Source organism: Callithrix jacchus, chromosome 7 (genome assembly GCF_049354715.1).
Source record: "Callithrix jacchus isolate 240 chromosome 7, calJac240_pri, whole genome shotgun sequence".
Taxonomy (NCBI): Eukaryota; Metazoa; Chordata; class Mammalia; order Primates; family Cebidae; genus Callithrix; species Callithrix jacchus.
The window spans coordinates 78,743,414-78,763,006 of NC_133508.1; the positions used below are offsets into that span (position 1 = coordinate 78,743,414).

General features: G+C 51.6%; 2 protein-coding genes across 4 annotated transcripts in view; one reads left to right on the plus strand and one right to left on the minus strand.

Annotated features, from left to right (window-relative positions):
* The window catches only part of GUCA2A (guanylate cyclase activator 2A), a 32,619-nt gene extending 18,721 nt beyond the window's left edge, over positions 1 to 13,898 (minus strand). The window contains exons 1-3 of one of the 2 annotated variants that reach the window (XM_035251051.3): positions 13,797 to 13,898; positions 12,561 to 12,768; positions 1,433 to 1,529 (exon numbers count right to left, since the gene is read on the minus strand). In XM_035251051.3, coding sequence (XP_035106942.3) covers positions 1,433 to 1,529; positions 12,561 to 12,768; positions 13,797 to 13,865 — 374 coding nt within the window. In that variant the 5' untranslated portion in view covers positions 13,866 to 13,898. Of the gene's footprint in view, positions 1 to 1,432; positions 1,530 to 11,830; positions 12,113 to 12,560; positions 12,769 to 13,796 lie in introns of those variants that run through there. The other variant, XM_002750690.6, reaches the window with a different exon arrangement.
* On the plus strand, positions 2,193 to 4,566 carry GUCA2B (guanylate cyclase activator 2B). 2 transcript variants are annotated; one of them, XM_035251053.3, is made up of 3 exons: positions 2,193 to 2,320; positions 3,439 to 3,625; positions 4,276 to 4,566. In XM_035251053.3, the coding sequence occupies exons 1-3, from the start codon at positions 2,234 to 2,236 to the stop codon at positions 4,335 to 4,337; spliced, it is 336 nt and encodes a 111-aa protein (XP_035106944.2). In that variant the 5' UTR covers positions 2,193 to 2,233; the 3' UTR covers positions 4,338 to 4,566. The 2 variants fall into 2 exon arrangements, with proteins under 2 accessions (XP_035106944.2, XP_035106943.2); XM_035251052.3 differs by having other exon boundaries at positions 4,161 to 4,296.
* Positions 13,899 to 19,593: the final 5,695 nt, after the last annotated feature.

A 19,593-nucleotide genomic window follows, 5' to 3' on the forward strand; every position in this document is an offset into this window, starting at 1 on the left:
GGGTGAGGAAAGGAAAGAGACGTGGCCAATGGACCCCCAGACCCTACAGGTTTGTCTCAGTGATATGGGGGCCAAGGGGGATGAGCTTCCTCTCATGGAAAGACCACGGATTTAGATATCAAGCAACCTCATGACAACCTCAAACACTGGAGACTGGCCACATTATTTTCACAAAGGAGAAACTGAGTCGCTTGTCCAAGTCCATATGGTTGGTCAGACCAAGGTCTGGACAGAATTGCACAGCATTGAGTCCAGCCTGGACAAGTCAGAAAGCAGAACTGGTCTCACTGTAGATTCAGAGACGGGGCTTGTCATGGGGGTTCCATACAGAGAGGCAGGGCAACCCCCCTTAGGCCAAGCGCATGCTGGAAAACGGTAGTTTCAGGGACAGTCACAGGCTTTCCTGAAACAGGGATTATTTCGTTTTTCCTTATAACAACCGCTATGAGGTCTTTTTTAAAATTATTATTAAATATTCTCTGCTTTACTGATGAAGAAATGGAGGCTCAGAGAAGCTAAGTAATGTACCAAAGAGCACATGGCTGGAAAGTGCCGGCATCTGGGTTTGAACCCAGCTCTCCTTATGTAGAAAATCTGCTCACCCTTGTGGTCTCACAGCAACAACAAACATGGTGGCTCATTGGGCCTCAGGTTACTCCTCTATAAAATGCAAACTACCATTACGTCTATCCTTTAGGATTCAGTGGGATTATGGCCATAACAGTTTTGCGCCCAGGACACAGTACTCAAGAAATGAGAGCTCTTGTTAGCAGAAGGTTGTTTTCGTTTTACAGATGAGAAAGCATGTAAGAGTCCCTTAATTTCTATCCACTCTAAAGAGCAAAGGCTGAAGTCTGATTCAAGGCAATACATAAGAAATTCCGAAGTTCACTTGACCTTCTTCATTTCAGTTTGAGATAAGAAAATGGAAGATGGCCATTTCAGGCACACGGAATGAGTAGGCAAAGGCATGAGATGGTATTAGGTCTGTGAGAACAGGGCTGGTGTGTGGAAGCGTGATGACATCAGATTTTAGCCACTTTAGGGAGTGGCATCTTAAATGCCAAGGTGAGCTATCAGGGCTTCAATCCAACGTTTCGGCTCCACGTTAGGGGAGCCTGCCACATGCCAGAGTCTGTGCCTGGCAGAGCTGAGCCCTGGCACCAGCACTGTTTATAGCTGCCTGGTATGGCAGTGGTGATATCACCCTTAGAGACTTTGCCCTCTTCTCTCTGACCCAACCTTCAACCCCTGGGGCGGTAGGTTATGCATTGCCTAGAAGACAACTGTAAGATTGAGGGGCCGCTATAGATGTGTTACGCGGAAGATAAGGGCCAGGGCCCTCACTCGCAGCAACCTTATGCAAGGGGTTGTATCATGCCCATTGGATGGAGGAGAAAACTAAGGTTCCGTCAGAATTGATGTGACTTACCCTAAACCACACAGCTGCAGAACTAGGACTTGAACTTGGCTCAATCTGCCTCCAGCATCACTGCTTTTTTCCCCATGCTGGATTAGGCTGCCGGCACCTGAAAGGCACAGACACGTGAGATGGGTCAAATATGGCCTGGGAGCACCCAGGCATGGGCCGGAAGTGGCAGGCAGAGGCAGGTTCAAAACCCAGAGCAAGGACTGGTTGGAAGGATGGTTCTTAAACAGAACTGAGGAGAGGGAATGGGAAAGATGTGGGTCTTGGGGGCATGGGGGCTTGAGAACGCTGAGGTCAGCCATGTTTGCCCACTTTGCCCTGGGCCAACCTGTCTGTTGCATCCTTCCCTCAGAGAAAGGACCATGGGCTGACCTGGGGCAAGGACACCTGGCTGCAGCCCCTGCTCTGCCTTTAACTAGCTTCATGACCTGGGGCAAGCCACTTTCCCTCCTGAGCCTCACTTTTCCTGTCTATAAAATGGCCTCCCTATCATTACACCAACACAGGTGTCTTGAGGCATGAACAATGGTGTGGTCCAAGGCCCCCAGGGAAAGCCCAGCACACAGCAGGTGCTCGATCTTCAAACACTGTGTTCCCATAGGCTCTTGGCTCCTGCCCTCCTCACCCCCAACCCCCTTCCTGGGAACCAGCCCCAGCTTGTCAGAAAGCCAGCCAGCTGTCAACCCCACCCCAGCTGGCCAGTTAATGAGTGACCGGGACACCGGAGCCTGGCTATAAGGAGCTGCTAGGCAGGGACACAGGTGGGAGCCAGTGGACAGTGGCAGGGGGAGCATAGGGAGCGCGATGGTTAGCAGGGCTGTGTCGGGGCTCCTGCCAGGGGTGGCCATGGTCCTCCTGCTGCTCCAGAGCACACACTCAGTCTACATCCAGGTGAGTACCTCGGCCAGTGTGCCCCCTGCCTGAAGGGCCCCATGGCGGGAGACCAGGCTGGAGACGGTATACTGGGAATTCAAGGGACACAGCGGGGGCGTGGGACCCGGGGCTCAACCCTACATCCATCACAGCCCCGGGACCAAGGCAGCTGTGGGGTAGGGGCAGCCAGACGTTGATGGCAGTGATGATGGCAATGACAATACCAAAACTGGTTCAGCACAGCTCCCCTCCAAGGCCCATCCTGGTCACAGAGGTCAGAGTGTGGAACAGGATGTGGTCCCTGCACAGGAGAAGCCCAGAAAGGGATGGAGACGCCCTGTTCTGCTCCCACAGCTCTCCATGTTCACCCACATGTGGGTGGAGGGTGACAGGCTCCAGAGCAATTTTCCTGGCAGCTAACCCTTGAGCTTGCATTGCAAGATGAACAGGAGGTTGCCAGGCACAGAGGATGGGGGACCATTCCAGGCCGAGGGCACAGCATGTGCAAAGGCCTGAGAGAAGACTGCGGGGGTTCAGGTGCCCTTCTAAGGTGCAGGGGAGACTGGCGGGAGTTGTCGCAGCAGATGCTGCTGGCCTTGCCCAGCATAGCAGAGAAGTCTGTGGCCCTGGGTGTCACATCCCTGACTCCAGATACGGGCTCTTTCGAAAGAACAAAGTAGGTCCCAGAGAGGAGTGCAGGAGACTCGGCCTCCCCAACAGTCCTGGCCTTGGAGACCAGCCTCTTGGGGCTGCCATGACTCTGCCATGCCAGCTCAGGCAGGCTTACCTAGTTGGCGAGTGTGTCCTCGTACCAGGCCCCCATGGGGGATGTCAGATGAGAGAGCTGAGGCTCAGTGGGGAAAAGAGAGGCAGCCGGTCAGGGGCAGAGGTGGGATTTGAACCAAGGCTTGCCTGTCTGTAACGCCCATGCCTTAAACCATCGTGCTCCACAGCCTTGCTGCCTTTTCCCACACCTCCCACCCCTGGCGGCTCTTTCCAGTGTGGCCCTGGACCTCCTGCGGAAACGGGGAAGGCTCCAGAGGATCTGCAGGGTGCGGGCGACCCTGGGTGTCACGGCAGTCCCTGCCCCTGGCCTGGGTCTTGATCTGCTTGCATCTCCTCTCCCCTCTCTGTAGTACCAAGGCTTCCAGGTCCAGCTGGAATCCATTAAGAAGCTGAGTGACCTGGAGGCACAGCGGGCACCCAGCCCCCGCCTGCGAGCCCAGAGCCTGCTGCCTGCCGTGTGCCACCACCCAGCTCTTCCCTTGGACCTCCAGCCTGTCTGCACCTCTCAGAAGGCTTCCAGCATCTTCAAGACCTTGAGTAAGTGCCCTGCTCCCCGCAGAACCTCGTTCTGTCTTCTTCCAAGCCCAGGAGCCTCCTGTGGGTTGTTTCTTGTAAGCACCCAGCGGCTGAGGATGGGGAGATTCAAGAAACTCAGGCCCGGTCCCCACTGCCTCCCAGGACTCCCGGTTTGGACACTGAGAGTCAGGCATCCCCTTAGTCCACGCCAGGCACAGACCCATCAATAGACAACGGCTGCATGGAGCAGAGAGGAGAGCTGGCTGGCATCTGCGGTGGGACAGGGGTCTGAAAGTCTTCCAAGGGGGGTATCAGCCAAGCTGAAACCCGAGGGATGGTGCAGAGCTGGGCAAGAGAATGTAGTAACTAGCTAGCACTTACTAAGCACCTACTGTGTGCTGGGACCTACCGGTCCCGTGGCCTGCATTATCTCCTCACAGCGACCCTGTCCATTCAGCAGATGAGAAATCTCAGGCACAGAGTGTGAGCCACTTGCCCAGTCTGCTAGGAAAAAGAGCAGCTGGGACTCGAACCCAGGCTCTCACTCTGCCTCTAGAGGTTCCTGTTCCCAATCTGTGGAAGACGCCACCCACTCCCAAGCAGGCCTTTGCTGCTGCGTGGCCACAGCGGACTCAGGTTCAGCTCAGCTGACCGGTTCTCTCCCTGCCCAGGGACCATCGCTAATGACGACTGTGAGCTCTGTGTGAACGTCGCGTGTACTGGCTGCCTCTGAGATGGCCCTGGGTGCCCCGAGCCTGCTGAGGACACCCCAGCCTTCAGCCTACCGCCTTGGCAGCCTCCCATCCCCCTCCATGCTCCAGCTGGGTCCCTGGCTACCATGGTCATCACCAGCCTCCCAGGGCCTGGACAGCTGGATCTGTTGCAAAGCAGTCGGACACGGGGTTGGAGGGGCGGGCCCCTGAGGCAGCCCAGCTTCTGAATAAAGAACCTTCAACACACAAGTCCACATGTCCTTTGTTCATCCCCAGGAGCCGAGGGAGAAACTTACTAGGAAACCATGTGGGTTGAGGAGAAAGGTTGGACTAAAAATACCAGGCAGGAATTTCCCTGAAGTTTCCAAGGCCTGGGGAGTTGATGATTAAACCCCATCCCCGAATATGAGGGAGCCAAGGCTCAGGGCAAGAATGAGGCATCCAGGATAAGAGCTCAGAAGCCACAGAGCCAGCCAGACCTGGCCACCCCCAGGCTGAACTCAAGGCCTCCCCAGCTTTGGAGCAAGAGCAACTGTGCTCCAGACCCAGGAGTGGGGTTGGGGTGGGGAGGAAGTGAGACAGAAGGGGAGAGTGGAGGAAAGGTTAAAGTGGCATGCCCTCCCAAGCCATAATCATGGCCGACTCTGCCCGGGACCTGCCTGAGAAGATGGACCCTTGGCCTTCATTCTCACTCTTGAGCTCCCACTTTTCCCAGCCCCACAGGATCCATCTGGCCAGCTCCAGCTGGAGACCTTTTCTCTGTCTCTCCATCCTGGCAGCCTGAGGACTATTAATAATAATTAATAGCCAACAAAGGCCCAGCACAGTGGTTCACACCTGTACTTTGGGAGGCGGAGATAGGAGGATTGCTTGAGGCCATGAGTTCAAGACAAACCTGGGCAACATAGGGAGATCCCATCTCTATGAAAAAATTGAAAATTAGCCAGGAGTGTTGGCACTTGCTTATAGTCCCAGCTACTCAGGAGACTGAGGCAGGAGGATCACTTGAGTCTGGGAGATTGAGGCCACAGTGAGCAGTGATCGCACCACTCCACACCAGCCTTGGCAACAGAGCAAGACCCTGTCTTTCAAAATGATTATGATTATACACTGGGTACGGTGGCTCATGCCTGTAATCCCAGCACTTTGGGAGGCCAAGGTGGGAGGATCACCTGAGGTCAGGAGTTTGAGACCAATCTGGCCAAAATGGTGAAACCCCATCTCTACCAAATACAAAATTAGCCAGAAATGTAATCCCAGCTACTCGGGAGGCTGAGGCAAGAGACTCACTTGAACCCAGTGGGCAGAGGTTACAGTGAGCTGAAATCGCACCACTGAACTCCAGCCTGGGCAACAAGAGCAAAAATAATAATAATAATAAATAATAAAATTAATAATAATAATAATTAGTATAATTAATAGCCAATGTTTACTGAGTGTTTGCTCTATCCCGGACACCATCCTAATCCCGTGGCACTCATAGTAACTCATGGAGTCCTCACAACAGACCGATGAAGTAGATACTGCTATTATTATCATCCAGGCTAAGACAAGTCAGGTACAGAGAGACAACTAAGCCTAGATCACAGACCGAGCAAAGTGATGAGACAGGGCCCTTCCCAGGACATCTGGGCTGGAGTCCATGCTCTGACCACCATAAAGTCATCCTCAATGCCTTTATTCAACCCGGGGGGCCATGGTGGGAACTCCTGGGAGCAGGGCCTTTCCAGAGGGGGCTCCCCCAAAGCCTTGGTCCTGGGGAGCCAGGGCTGAGGAAAGCCAGAGGCCAAGGGGTTGTGTTATCAGAACTCAGCTCCGGAAGACCAGGGTGCATGCCCTAGACAGCTGCTTAGTTCTGCTCATGAGGCTACAGTTTTCTCCTTGCCCTCACCCCACAGGCAAGGCTGGTGGAGGGCCTTTGCAATGCCTCCTGCAGCTCTCTGGGACCCCACTTCTCACCCCTCCATCCTCACTCACTGGGGCCTTTATCACACTACCCTTGGGCCAGGCCAGAGCTTCCTTCCTGGTCCTGCATCCTGTGAACCCTCCACTCTCACCATGCCAGAGGAGCATGGCAGCACCACCCTGATGGTGCCCCTACTCCTCCACGGCTCCCCACTGCCATCTACCAAGTCTAACCTGAGCTCATGCACTATCTGGACTCATCTCCCCCTGCTCCTGCAGCTACACTGGATTCCCAGCTGCCTGCTGGAGACAGCAAAGAGAACTCCTGCTGACTGAGTCCCTACCATGTGCCAGCCACATGGTTGCGCTGCTGCCCAGAAGCAGTAATGACAGCGGCATTGACAAGCTGCTTGCTGTGGGTCTAGCAGAGCTTTTTCTTTTCCTTCTCCTTTCTTTGTTTACCATCTCCCCGTTTCCTCTCCACCCCCAGCCCCTGGAAACCACTACTCTACTCTACTTCTATGAGTTCAACTCTTTCAGATTCCACATTTAAGTGAGATCATGTAGTATTCTGTGCCTGGGTTATTTCACTTAGCATCAGGTCCCCCGGTTTCATCCACTTTGTCACAGACGACAGGATTTTTATTTAAGGCTGAATATTATTCCATTGTGTGTATATATATCACATCTCCTTTATCCGTTCATTTGCCGAGGGATACTTAGGTCGACTCTGTATCTTGACTATTGTAAATACAGCAGTGTAGATATTTCTTTGACATACTGATTTCATTTTTTTTTTTTTTTTTGGTTATATGTCCAGAAGTGAGATTGCTGGATTGTGTGGCATTTCTATTTTTGCTTTTTTGAGGAATCTTCATACTGTTTTCCATAATGGCTATGCTAAATTATATTCCCACCAACCGTGTATGAGAATTCCATTTTCTCCACATTTTTGCCAACACTTGTTAGTTTATTCCTGATGGGATTTTGCTGTGTTGCCCAGGTTGGTATCAAACTCCCAGGCTCAAGTGATCCTCCCTTCTCAGCCTCTCAAGTAGCTATGATTACATACAGGTGGGTGCCACCATGTCCAGCAAGCCTCTTTTTTTGACAAAAGTCCTTCTTACCGATGTGAGGTGATATCTCCTCATAATTTTAATTTGCATTTTCCTGTTGATTGGTGATGCTGAGCACCTTCTCATATACCTCCTGGCCTTTTGCATGTCTTCTTTTGAAAAATGTCACCAGGCGTGGTGGCTCACACCTGTAATCCCAGCACTTTGGGAGGCCAAGGCAGGTGGATCACCTGAGGTTAGGAGTTCTGGACCAGCTTGATCAACATGGTGAAATCCCATCTCTACTAAAAATACAAAAATTAGTCAGGTATAGTGGTGCATGCCGGTAATCCCAGCTACGCAAGAGCCCGAGGCAGGAGAATCCATTTAACGTGGGAGGGGGAGGTTGCAGTGAGCTGAGATCCTGCCCTTGCACTCCGGTCTGGGTGACAGAGGGAGACTCTGTTTCAAAGAAAAGAAAAATGTCCATTCAGTTCCTTTGTGTGTTTTTAAATTGGGTTGTTTTCCTGCTATTGAGTTGCTTGAATTCTGTATATATTTTGGATATTAATCCACTAGCATATGTTTAGTTTGAAATATTTTGTCTCATTCCATAGATTCTTTTCATTCCTTAACTTGGCGGAAGCAGTTGACTTTGATGCGCTCCTTTCTGTCTATTTTCGGTTTTGTTGCCTGTGGGTTTTGGACTCATAGGCAAGAAATTGTTGCCAAGACCAATGTCAAGAAGCTTTTCTCCTATGTTTCCTCTAGTACATTTTTGTTGTTGTTGTCGTTACTTTGTTTTGGGTTTATTTATTTATTTATTTTGAGGCAAGGTCTCACTATGTTGTGTTGACTAGCCTCGAATTCCTGGGCTCCAGTGATCCTCCTGCCTCACGCTTCCGAGTAGCTGGGACTTCTGGAGTTCGCCACTGCTCCTGGTTTCTTTTAGTAGTTTTAGAGTCTCAGGTCTTAAGTTTATGGCTCAAGCCTGTAATCCCAGCACTTTGGGAGGCCGAGGCGGGTGGATCACGAGGTCAACAGTTCGAGACCATCTTGGACAACATGGTGAAACCCCGTCTCTACTAAAATTACAAAAAATTAGCTGGGCACGGTGGTGCGTACCTGTAATCCCAGCTGCTCGGGAGGCTGAGGCAGGAGAATCGCCTGAACCCAGGAGGTGGAGGTTGCGGTGAGCCGAGATCGCGCCATTGCACTCCAGCCTGGGTAACAAGAGCGAAACTCCGTCTCAAAAAAAAAACAAAAAAAAAGACTGTAATCCATTTTGGGTTAATTTTTGTGCATGAGGTGCGATAAGTGTCGAATTTCATTTTTCTGCATGTCCCAACACCATTTATTGAAGAGATTGTCCTTTCCCCGTAGTGTGATCTTGGCACTTTTGTCGAAGATCAGACTGTAAATGTGTAGGTTTATTTCTGGCCTCTCTCTGTTCTGTTCCATTAGTCTCTATGTCTGTTTTGTACCAGTATTGTGCTGTTTTAATTACTACAGCTCTGTAGCAGATTTTGAGATCAGGTAGTGTGATGTTTCCAGCTTTTTCTTTTTTGCTCAGGATTGCTTTGGGTATTTGGGGTATTCTGTGGTTCCCTATGCATTTTAGAATTGTTTTTTCTATTTCTGTGAAAAAAATGTAATTGGAATTTTGATAGGGATTGTATTGAATCTGTGGATCATTCTGGATAGCATAAACATTTTAAAAATATTAATTCTTCCAATCCATGAACATGGAATATGTTTCCATGTATTTGCATCTTCCTTGATTTCTTTATCATAGATTTGTGTTTTCTAGTGTATGATTCTTTTACATCATTGGCTAAATTTATTCCTAAGATGTTTGTCGTTATTGCTGTTTAAATTGTTTTCTCAGTTTTTCAGATCATTCATTGTTAATCATAGAAATGCTACTGATTTTTGTATGTTGATTTTGTAATTTGCAACTTTACTAAATTTGCTTATTAGTTCTAATAGCTTTTTAGTAGAGTCTTTAGAGTTTTCTATATATAAGATTATATCATTTGCGAATGAAGACAATTTAACTCCTTCCTTTCCAAGTTGGATGTTTTTTTGTTTCTTTTTCTTGCCTAATTGCTCAGTTAGGACTTTCCGTACAGAAGTATGTTGAATAAAAGTGGCAAGAATGTGCACCCTTGTCTTGTTCCTGATCTTAAAGGGATAGCTTTCAATGCTTTTGAGTCTTCTCCCTTTTTCTTATTCTAGCTAACAGTTTTGCAATTTTATCTTTTCAAAAACCCAACTCTTAGTTTTGTTTATCTTTTCTATTGTTTTTCTAGTATCTATTTCAGTTATTTCTGCTCTGATCTTTTCTTTCCTTAACTTTGGGCTTAGTTTGTTCTTCTTTTTCTAGTTCCTTGAGATGTAACAATAGGTTGTTTGTATAAAATCTTTCTTCTCTTTTGATGTAGGCATTTACTGCTATAAACGCCCCTCTTTGAACTGCTTTTGCTGCATGCCATAAGCTTTTGTATGTTGTATTGCCATTTTCACTTGCCTCAAAATATTTTTCAATTTCCCTTTCGATTTCTTATTTGACCCAGTGGTTGTTCAAAACCAGTGGAGTTTTAAGAATTTTTCCAGTATTTTTACATTTACTCTTCACTCGACCATATGATATATGGATTCTTTTTTTTTTTTTTTTTTTTTTTTTTATGAGACGGAGTTTCGCTCTTGCTACCCAGGCTGGAGTGTGCAATGGCGCAATCTCGGCTCACCACAACCTCTGCCTCCTGGGTTCAGGCAGTTCTCCTGCCTCAACCTCCCGAGTAGCTGGGATCACAGGCACGCACCACTATGCCCAGCTAATTTTTTGTATTTTTAGTAGAGACAGGGTTTTACCATGTTGACCAGGATATTCTCGATCTCTTGACCTCCTGATCCACCCACCTCGGCCTTCAAAGTGCTGGGATTATAGGCTTTAGCCACCGCGCCCGGTCGATGTATGGATTCTTAGCTTCCCCTTTTTACAGATGAGAAAACTGAGGAGCGAGCAGGCTAGCTAACCTGCCTAAAGATACACAGCTGTAAAAGGCAGAGCCAGGATTTATACCCAGAGTGTGGTTCCAGAGTTAGGTCATTAAATGATTCTACTCCACCACACATCTCACCTAATGTCCCGCCAAACTTGGGAGGTAGGGTGTGTTATCATCCTCACTTTCAGATGAGAAATAAAGCCTCAGAGAGGGGCACACAGCTTGTAAATGACACAGTAAGGCTTAAACTCAGTCCTGTCTGCCCTTCCCGCTCCACACTGTCCTGACTGAACCATTCCAGTGCCTCTGTGTCTGTCTGTACCATTCATACCTCCTGCAACACCCTCTTGTTCCCCACTTCCACACAGTTCTTGGAATTCACTGCAACCCAATGCAAATCTCGAAAGGTAAAGGGCAAATACACCTGCCTTTACCTTTCACGAAGCCTTCCTGATCTCAACTAGAAGAAACCATTCCTTTTGAATTCTGAAGCCCGGGGAATCCCCTCCACTCCCCAAGATGGAGCCTTGAGCATCCTGCCTCCTCTTTCCTCACTGCCTCTACCTTGGCTAGCAGGCCTCACTTCCACACCCTGCCTCCTCACCCTGTCTGAACCACTCTCAGCCTGATCCTGGTCCCCTTTTCTTTGGTTTGTTTTACCACTTGTTGAATTCCTCTTACATTTTTGTCAGTCCTAAACTGAGGGCTTTACATGCATTATTTCACCCAGCCTGGGAGGCAGGAAATATTAGTGCCCCCATTTTATAGAGGAAGAGGTTGAGGCACAGAGAGGGAAGGTGACTTTCCAAAGATCACCCAGTACTTGGAAAAGCTGCACCTGAGACCCTGTCCTGTTTTATATCCTCAGGCAATTATCTATATGGGTCTGGATATCAGAAAGATTTCCACAGGCACAGAAGCCATTATACAAGAGGTGGCCAGAGCTGTGCAAGGGTTGTGGGTGATCCAAGTGCCCAGAAAGCACCAAGGTCAAGGTCACAGTGGGCGCACTGAGACTCTTCGTGGGGGATTGAGAAAGTTGTCTTGAGGAGAGCCCATGGAGAGAAAGCCTTGGAGCCAGAGCAGGAGTTTACCTGGACAGTAGTGTGGGAAGAGGGGCAGTGGAGAGGTGAGCAGCAGCAGAGGAAATGGCAAGAGGTGTGGTTTGGGATGTGGTCAGGGCTGGAGGCCATGCTGGCATGGTTGGTGGGAGGCTTGAATATCCAGGAGTTTGGTGCCAGTCTCTTAGTGGGTCCAGTGTCTGTGTTGGTCATCCAGACCAGCTCAGACAGGCTCCTGTGCTCAAATGTGGCTCAGTGAATTTGGTGACCTCAGGAGATGTGAAAGAAAACCAAACACTTCCCACCACCCCCTGCCTCGGTGGTTTGGAGATCCGATCTCCTCCATGCCTCTGTGTGATGGCAACACCAGGGACAGTGAGCAGCTTAGCAGGGAGAGTGGGGTCCTTCACTTAGTACATTGTGTCCCGAGCTTCCAGGGCAGGGTAGACTAGTGGATGAAGGAAGGAAGGCAACATCCGGAGTACTCTGGAATCTGATTTATTAGCTGGGGGTTGGAGTGGCTCTAGGGAAGGACAGTGTTGGGGCAAGGCCTCCAGTCACCCTGTCCCTCCCCAGGCTGCTCCTCCCGACTGGGCCAGGGTAGGCTGAGCTGCTGGGAGCGGAGTACCATGGGCGGCCCTTCCTTCAGGAGAAAGAGCTTCCCTGCTGGGGAGGGGAGGAAGGGCAGCGGACAAGCCGCCCTAGCATCCAGTACAGGCAGCGTAGGCACAGATCTCACAGGTGCTTGGATCCTCGGCGATTTCCTCTGCACAAGAGAGATGGGGCCTCGTGAGAACCAGCTTTCCCTCGCGAGGCGCCTGCAGCCCTTGGCCCAGAGCTTGGACGTCACCATTCAGCCCCAGCAGAATCCCAGCAGACCCGTACTCTGACCAGCTGGGCTATTTGCCCCAAACTAGGGCTCATAGACTGCTCAAACCGATCAATCAGAGCAGAGATTCCACCAGAAAGAGAAGCAACTAAGACCAGATGAATGGGCGCAGGGCTACCACCCCCATCTCGCAGAACCAGGTTCCCAAACCTCCGCATTTACAACTTAGAATTGAAGCGGGCGCAGAACAGACCCACCAATCAGAGCCACGCTCCCTAGGCCCACCAATCAGAGCTGAGCCCTTCCTCCAAATCCCACCAATCAGAGCATGTCTCCTCCTCAAGGGCCACCAGACGATTCCCGCCGGAGAGAGGAGGCTGCTTACCCAACCTCTGGAGCATCTCCTGGGCGTTGGGCTCCTTGCAGAGAGGCTTGAGTTCTTCTGGAAAGTTTGGGTTGCTACAGAGGATGGAAACCACAGGTGCACCAGGCGTGAATCCAAACTTCCTGAATTTCCCAACCCTGGGCTCCTGGGACTCCTGGAGGCCTTTGAGCTTCTTCACTGACTCCAGAGAAAAGGAGAAATTTCCATCCTGGAAGAGACAAGCCCAGAGCGTGAGGCCAGGCTGCAGCCTGCTTTCTGGCTGTGCCCCCTGCGCTGGCCCCAGACCAGCCCAGGGGTGCTCGCGAGCAGTGCTGTGGCATATGGGAGCCAGGTGGCCCACTGCAAGGCACTGTGAGGGGCAGAGCTCAGGGCCCACGCCCTGGCTTTGCTCTGTGACGCTGGGCATTCTGGAACCAGCAAGTCTGCATGTTGTATGAAGAATGGAGAAAATGGGTGTGGAGCGCCAGAAACACCATAGGTGGCTAATGAGTAGGAGACAGCGTGCTGACTTTTAGGGAAAGCAAAAGGACCAGCATCCAGGCGTCGTAGCTCCACGTGGCCAAGCCCAGTCTGTCCTTCCCCTGCCTGAGAGCAGTGCGGCTGATCACTGGGCCCCCAACTCCAGCCTGCAGCCTGGTTTTTGTTTGAGAAGCAATAAAAGGCCTCCAGGAATCTGGCTTTGATAGAAAGCAGGGCCCTGCTGGGTGCCAGCCTGGCCTGTCGCCAGCACTGGCACTGGTAGGCATACCCATCTGTCAGGACCTCCAGGGTGTCCATGTGGTTCTTGGGACCCAGAGGGTGCTTTGGCTGAGCATGGAACTGAGGAGTAAGGTCTGGATTTAAATCCAGCTCCTGCACTTCCCACAGCCATGTGCCCATGGTTTGTTACAGAACTTCTGTGAGGCTCAGTTTTCCCCTCTGTAAAATGGGACTAATAATCCCTCCCTTCCAGGTTGATGGTGGGGTCACAGTGAGGGGCTGGGGACACTCAGTAAATTGGCCAAGTCCCCACCCTCCCCATATTGTTATTCCTCTTCCCTCCAGTGGGGTTCTTTCTCCTCCAAAGTTGAAGGGAAGGGTGTGCATGGCAGGACTGAGCAGGGGCTCCTTGAAGAAGGCTGAGCCTCGGACACACACCCTCAATCCAGCCCCAGGGAGGGAGTACTCTCTCAGGGGACCAGCCCTGGGCACAAGGGGCAGGAAGCCAGCTGGGCCAGGGTGGGACACAGGACTCACCTGCACGGTGACCCCTCCTGCCAGGGCAGCCCCGAGGAGGCACAGTGCAGAGAGCAGGAGGGCGTTCATGGCTGCAGTGCTAAAGAGAGGAGTGGCTGTTATGGATGCCGGGGGAAACATCAGGACTTTTAAAGAGGGCAGGTTACTTAGTAACCCGGAAGCCTTTGTCAGTCTCATCTGCTCACCTGTCAGGCCTTATCAGATAAGGCTCGAGACAGCCCTGGGAGATAAGAGCCTGGCAGGGGGGCCCCAGCCCCTCCCTGAGCACCCACTTTGACCCACAGCCGGGCTGGGTCCTGCATTCATTTGCCAGCCAGGCATATTCACTCATGACTGCCCTGTGCTGGTGTGGGGCCTTCAGACCCTGCCCTGGAGGAGGAAGGCCCATCACAGACAGTGAAACGCAGGGTGATTAGGGTGGGTGACAGGGCTGCACTGGGGGCTGACCTCTGGAGAATGGATGGAAGTTTTCTCAGAGAAGGGGCTGAGGGCAGAAGGCCATTTTATGCCGCAGGGACAGCCAGGAGGTGAGATAGGCTTGGAATATTCAGGGCAATGTGGGAAATTCCGCCTGGGGGATGGGGAAGCTGCAGGGCAAGTTAGGGGCTGCTGTGATTGCTGCAACTTTAAGGAAGCCCTCCCTCTGCGCTGCCTGGGTTCAGTTCCACCCACTGCCCAGTTGTGAGGCGTGTGAATTTGGGCCAATGCTTTCCCCTCTCTGAGTCTCGTTGTCCCTGTGTCCCCTGTGGGGACCAAAAATAATACCTACCTTGTGGGGTAGGTGTAGGGTAGATGTTATTGTTTTGAGAATTAAGTGACGTTTTTAAAACACTTCACTCAATGCCTGGCACACAGAAGGTGCTCAGCAGAGGTCCGTTCCTTATTATTTTTAGCAGCCACAGCAGCTCCTGGTCTTTCCTGGCCCCTCTGGTGACCTCCTGCCTGTCTGAGCCACAGGCCATCCCCATCCTGTGCCGGTCCCCATCCTGTTGAGCCTGCCCTACAGTTTCAGGGTGTCCTTGAGTGAGCTCCTCCCCCACCTTACTGCTCCCCTTGCCCCTACAGGTGCCATCCCCTTCTGCAGCTTTTGAATGGTGACACTGGAATTGCTTGTGTGTGTGCCTGCGCCCCTCTAGACTCTGACCCCATTCAGACTGCACCCCCAGCACAGCGTGCATTCACTGTGTGCTGTTGTGAGCAGGAATTCCCCAGGACACCGGAGAAAGGGTAACCCTGGGATGTCATCTCTCTATTCAGCCAACCTGGCCTGAAGCCAGGACAGCCCTAGGGCAGGAGGTTGGGCAGGAATTCCTGGGTGGGGAAAGTCAACACTGAAGAGGGAATTGGAGAGAGCAGGGCCTGACCAGGAGGGAACTGCAGGGGCACGGCCCTCAGGGAGGGGCAGGGAGCTTGTGGCCCAGTTCCCAGGGCAGTCCTCACAGCTGCACTGGATTTCCCACCCCTTTCTGGTGAGTGCATGCGTGTGTGTGTGTGTGTGTGTGTGTGTTGGGGGGGTGCGTCTGCAGAGATGTGTATGTCTGTGTATGCCAAGGTGTCTGTACATACCCTGACAGGTGTGTAGCCCAAGGTGTATATGTATGTGTGCATGTGCTGCAGGTGTGTGTGCTGAGGCCTGTGTATACACTGAGGTGTGTGTGTGTGTGTGTGCTGAGGGGCATATGTATGTCTGTGTATACCAAGGTATTTGTGTCTGTGCAAGGAGGTGTGCATATATATATCAAGGTGTGTATTGCCAGTGTGTGTATATATATATAGGAGTGCCTGTACTGAGGGGTGTGTATGTGCACTGAGGGGTGTGTGTATGTGCACTGTGGGGTGTGTATGTGTACTAAGGCATGTGTGTCTGCTGTGTATGTGCACTGAGGTGTGTGTATGTGCACTGAGGTGTGTGTGTGTCTGCTGTGTATGTGCACTGAGGTGTGTGTGTGTGCACTGAGGTGTATGTGCACTGAGGTGTGTGTATGTGCACTGAGGGGTGTGTATGTGCACTGAGGTGTGTGTGTCCTCGTGTATGTGCCCTGAGGTATGTGTGTGCTCGTGTATGTGCACTGAGGCATGTGTGTCTGCTGTGTATGTGCACTGAGGTGTGTGTATGTGCACTGAGGCATGTGTGTGTCTGCTGTGTATGTGCACTGAGGTGTGTGTGATGTGTGTGTATGTGCACTGAAGTGTGTGTATACTAATGTATATGCACTGAGGTGTGAGTGTGTCTTCTGTGTATGTGCACTGTGTGCTGTGTATGTGCACTGAGGTGTGTGTGCTTGTGTGTGTATGTGCACCGGGGTGTGTGTGTGCCCGTATGTGCCCTGAGGTGTGTGTGTGCTCGTGTATGTCCCCTGAGGTATGTGTGTGCTCGTGTATGTGCACTGAGGCGTGTGTGTCAGCTGTGTATGTGCACTGAGGGGTGTGTATGTGCACTGAGGTGTGTGTATGTGCACTGAGGTGCGTGTATGTGCACTGAGGGGTGTGTGTATGCTAGTGTGTGTATGTGCACTGAGGGGTATGTGTGCATGCTAGTATGTGCACTGAGGGGTGTGTATGTGCACTGAGATGTGTGTGTGTATGTGCATTGAGGGGTGTGTGTGCATGCTAGTATGTGCACTGAGGGGTGTGTATGTGCACTGAGGTGGTTGTGTATGTGCACTGTGTGTGTATGCTAGTGTATGTATGTGCACTGAGATGTGTTTATGTATGCTGAGCTGAGTGCATCTGCTGTGTTGTGCATGTGTGTGTGCCGAGGGTTGTGTATACACTGAGGTGTGTCTGTGTGCTGAGGTGTGTGTGCATGCCTGGACATTTGTGTGTGCCCACCAAGGTCAGCAACACAGTGGCCCCCTCGCTGAGTGCAGATGGCAGTGAGCACAGGAGTGGGCATGGAGTAAGTGGGGTGAGGGGAAGGAATGGGGCTGAGGGTCAGTCGTGGGACCTGGATGCTGAGCAACAGGAGGTTGGGGGAGGGAGCTTGGGGGAAGGTGAGGAGTAGGAGTTTCCGAGGCTGGGGTGGGGATGAGCACCAGAGGTTCCGGGGTGTGGCCAAGGTCCACGCTAGACCAGAGCTGGGGCTTGTGGGGACTGGAGCGGGGTTGGGATTTGGCATCCATTAGGGCAGCGCTAATGTAGGTTCGTATGAGGGTTGGGTTGAGACGGAGCTGAGGTTGGGCCGGCGTAAATTAGAGTTAAGTGTGGGGCCAAGGGCTTAGTCCAGATTGGGCTGATATGGTGCTTGTAACTGATGTGGAGGCTGGTTTGGGGCTAGGTAAGGGATCATCGGCAAGATTGGGATTGGAGTCGAGTTTGCAGCAGAGATAGGAGGTGTGGCTGGGTCAGGTTTATGACGGGGGTGTGTGTGCTGAGGCCTAAGTGTGACGCTAAAGCTGGGTTGGGATTTGACTTCCAGTTAAGGATGGGGCTTAGGTGGGGCCACCTGGCCGAGGAGCTGTTTTTCTGACTTACTGTGGCCTTTCCCCTCCCAGGCTGTGGCAAGAATGGGGGTAAAGGGCAGGGGCTTTTGTCCTTGAGCCTCTGTCTCCCACAGCCCCTGGCCAAGGCTTGCCTGCTATAAGGCAGGGATGGAGTGGGGTGGGTTCGGGACTGACATCACTCCACACTGTGGGAAAGAGGAAGTGGCTCCTAGGTCATGCTCTTAGGGTCCTGCCCTACCCAACTCCACCTCTGACCTCTACCCTGGGAAATGGGAACCAACTCCCCTTCCCTTGTTCCCCAAGCCCCTCTGCCTAGTCCCACCCCAGCTGTGAGTTCACACTCCCTACCCTCTGAACCTCCAGGGTGCCCGGGACCTCAGCAGCCTGTGCCGGAGCTGCTAGAAGCTGGATCTTGGGCTCCTCCCTGAACTCCAAGCTTCCTGCCCCTCACTCCAGCCCATATCCTGAGTCCTCAGCCCCTGGTCCCCAGCACCCCCACACCCCTCATTCTTTCCATATGGGTAGAAGGAGGGTCTGAGGCTGTTTGTGTTTCCCACACTCCAAGACAGCCTTTTCTGGCACTCTTGTTCCTGACAGCCTTCCAGGCCATGCCACCTGTGCTGCCTGCCTCTGCCCCTGAAAGCCCATCAGGGGCTCCCCAAATCTTTCAGAAGAAAGCCAGCCTCCCTTGCCTGGCATTCAAGGTTTTCGTGATCAGGCTCCTGCTGAGCTCTCCATTCAGCAGGATCCCAAAGTACTCCCTGGAGTAGACCTGAAAGAAGGGACCCAAACCTGGTATGCTGTGGCTTCAAGGGCTCAGGCTTCGGAGCCAAGCAGCCCTGTGTTAGACTCCAGTGTCACCGGTCAGGCACAATGGCTCATTCCTGTAATCCCATCACTTTGGGAGGCGGAGGCAGGTGAATCGCAAGGTCAGGAGTTCAAGACCAGCCTGGCCAACATGGTGAAACCCCGTCTCTACTAAAAGTACAAAAATTAGCTGGGTATGGTGGCACGTGTCTGTAGTCCCAGCTTCTCAGGAGGCTGAGGCAGGAGAATTGCTTGAACTCGGGAGGCGGAGGTTACCATGAGCTGAGATTGCGCTACTGCACTCCAGCCTAGGCAACAGAGTGAGAGAGAGAGAGAGAGAGAGAAGAATCCAGTGTCACCATTCAAAAGCTGCATGACTTTTCTGAGCCTCAGTTTCTGCTCTGAAAAAATGGAGACAATAACAGCTAGATTGCAAATTTCAGATTTTCTCGAAGACTCTCCTAACTTTCCCCAGCCCCGGCAAGCCTGATTTAAGACCATTTCTGCTCTTCTGAGCTCCACCAGCCGCCTACACCTTTCCCATCATAAAACTTAGCAAATTGTTTGTCTAGCCTACTGCCCTGGGAGTTGCTGAAAGCAGAAACTCGGTCCTACCCTACCGAGGCCCCGGGACTCACACAAGGCCTGGCTCTTAGTGAGTACCACTGAGTCTTAATAGAATGAGGCAGGTTGTGGTGTTTGTAATGATCATCACACTAACAACAGCGGCTAACATTTGTCAGGACTTACCCTGTGCCAGGCACTGGCCAAGTGCTTCACAAGTGTGGAAACCAGACTTGCTTCCTAAAGCCCAGCCACCCCTCACCCACTGCCAGAAACTGCAGAGGCTCTGCCCAGCTGTGGGGGCAGCCCGCTGGTCTCTGTGGGGATGCTGATGTTTAATTTTTGTATCTAGGTGATCTCATCATGGTTCCTTTGTGCATATTAAAATTAGGACCGCTGAGGCTCAGTCCTCCCGTTGCTGCAGGCCCAGAGGCTTAATCTGACCTCAGCAGGAAGGCCTGGAACAGAGCCCAGGTGGGAACCTGAAGACTCCAATACAGATCTGTGTAATCCGAAAGGGGTGTGGTCCACAATTCACAGTCTCCCCAGTACTGCTTGTAAATGCCTCTTGGAGGGTGTAACAATCTCTGGATCCTATGAGAATCCAGAACTGCTTGAGGCAGACATTACAATATATGTGAGCCTCTTGACAGCACTGGAAACACCCAAGAATAACTGCGTAACTCCATTTTATTCATGGGTAAACTGAAGCCCAGAGGTTCAGAGACATTAAGAAAGTATAACTTTCCCAAAGGTGCAAACAGGGCTGCTGAGTATAGTTGTATTGGTTGTGCACTGCACAAGGGTACCTGACCAACAGAGAGCATATGTGTGGACACAAGCATGGGACTACCTCAGCCTAGAGGAAAGCACAGTACTTCACACTCATTGCCAGGTACACTGGGTGGCAGCTGTGGTCACATAGCTAGAATTCCAGAACAGAACCAGTTTTCTCAACTGCCAAAGGAAAGCCTAAACTTCTA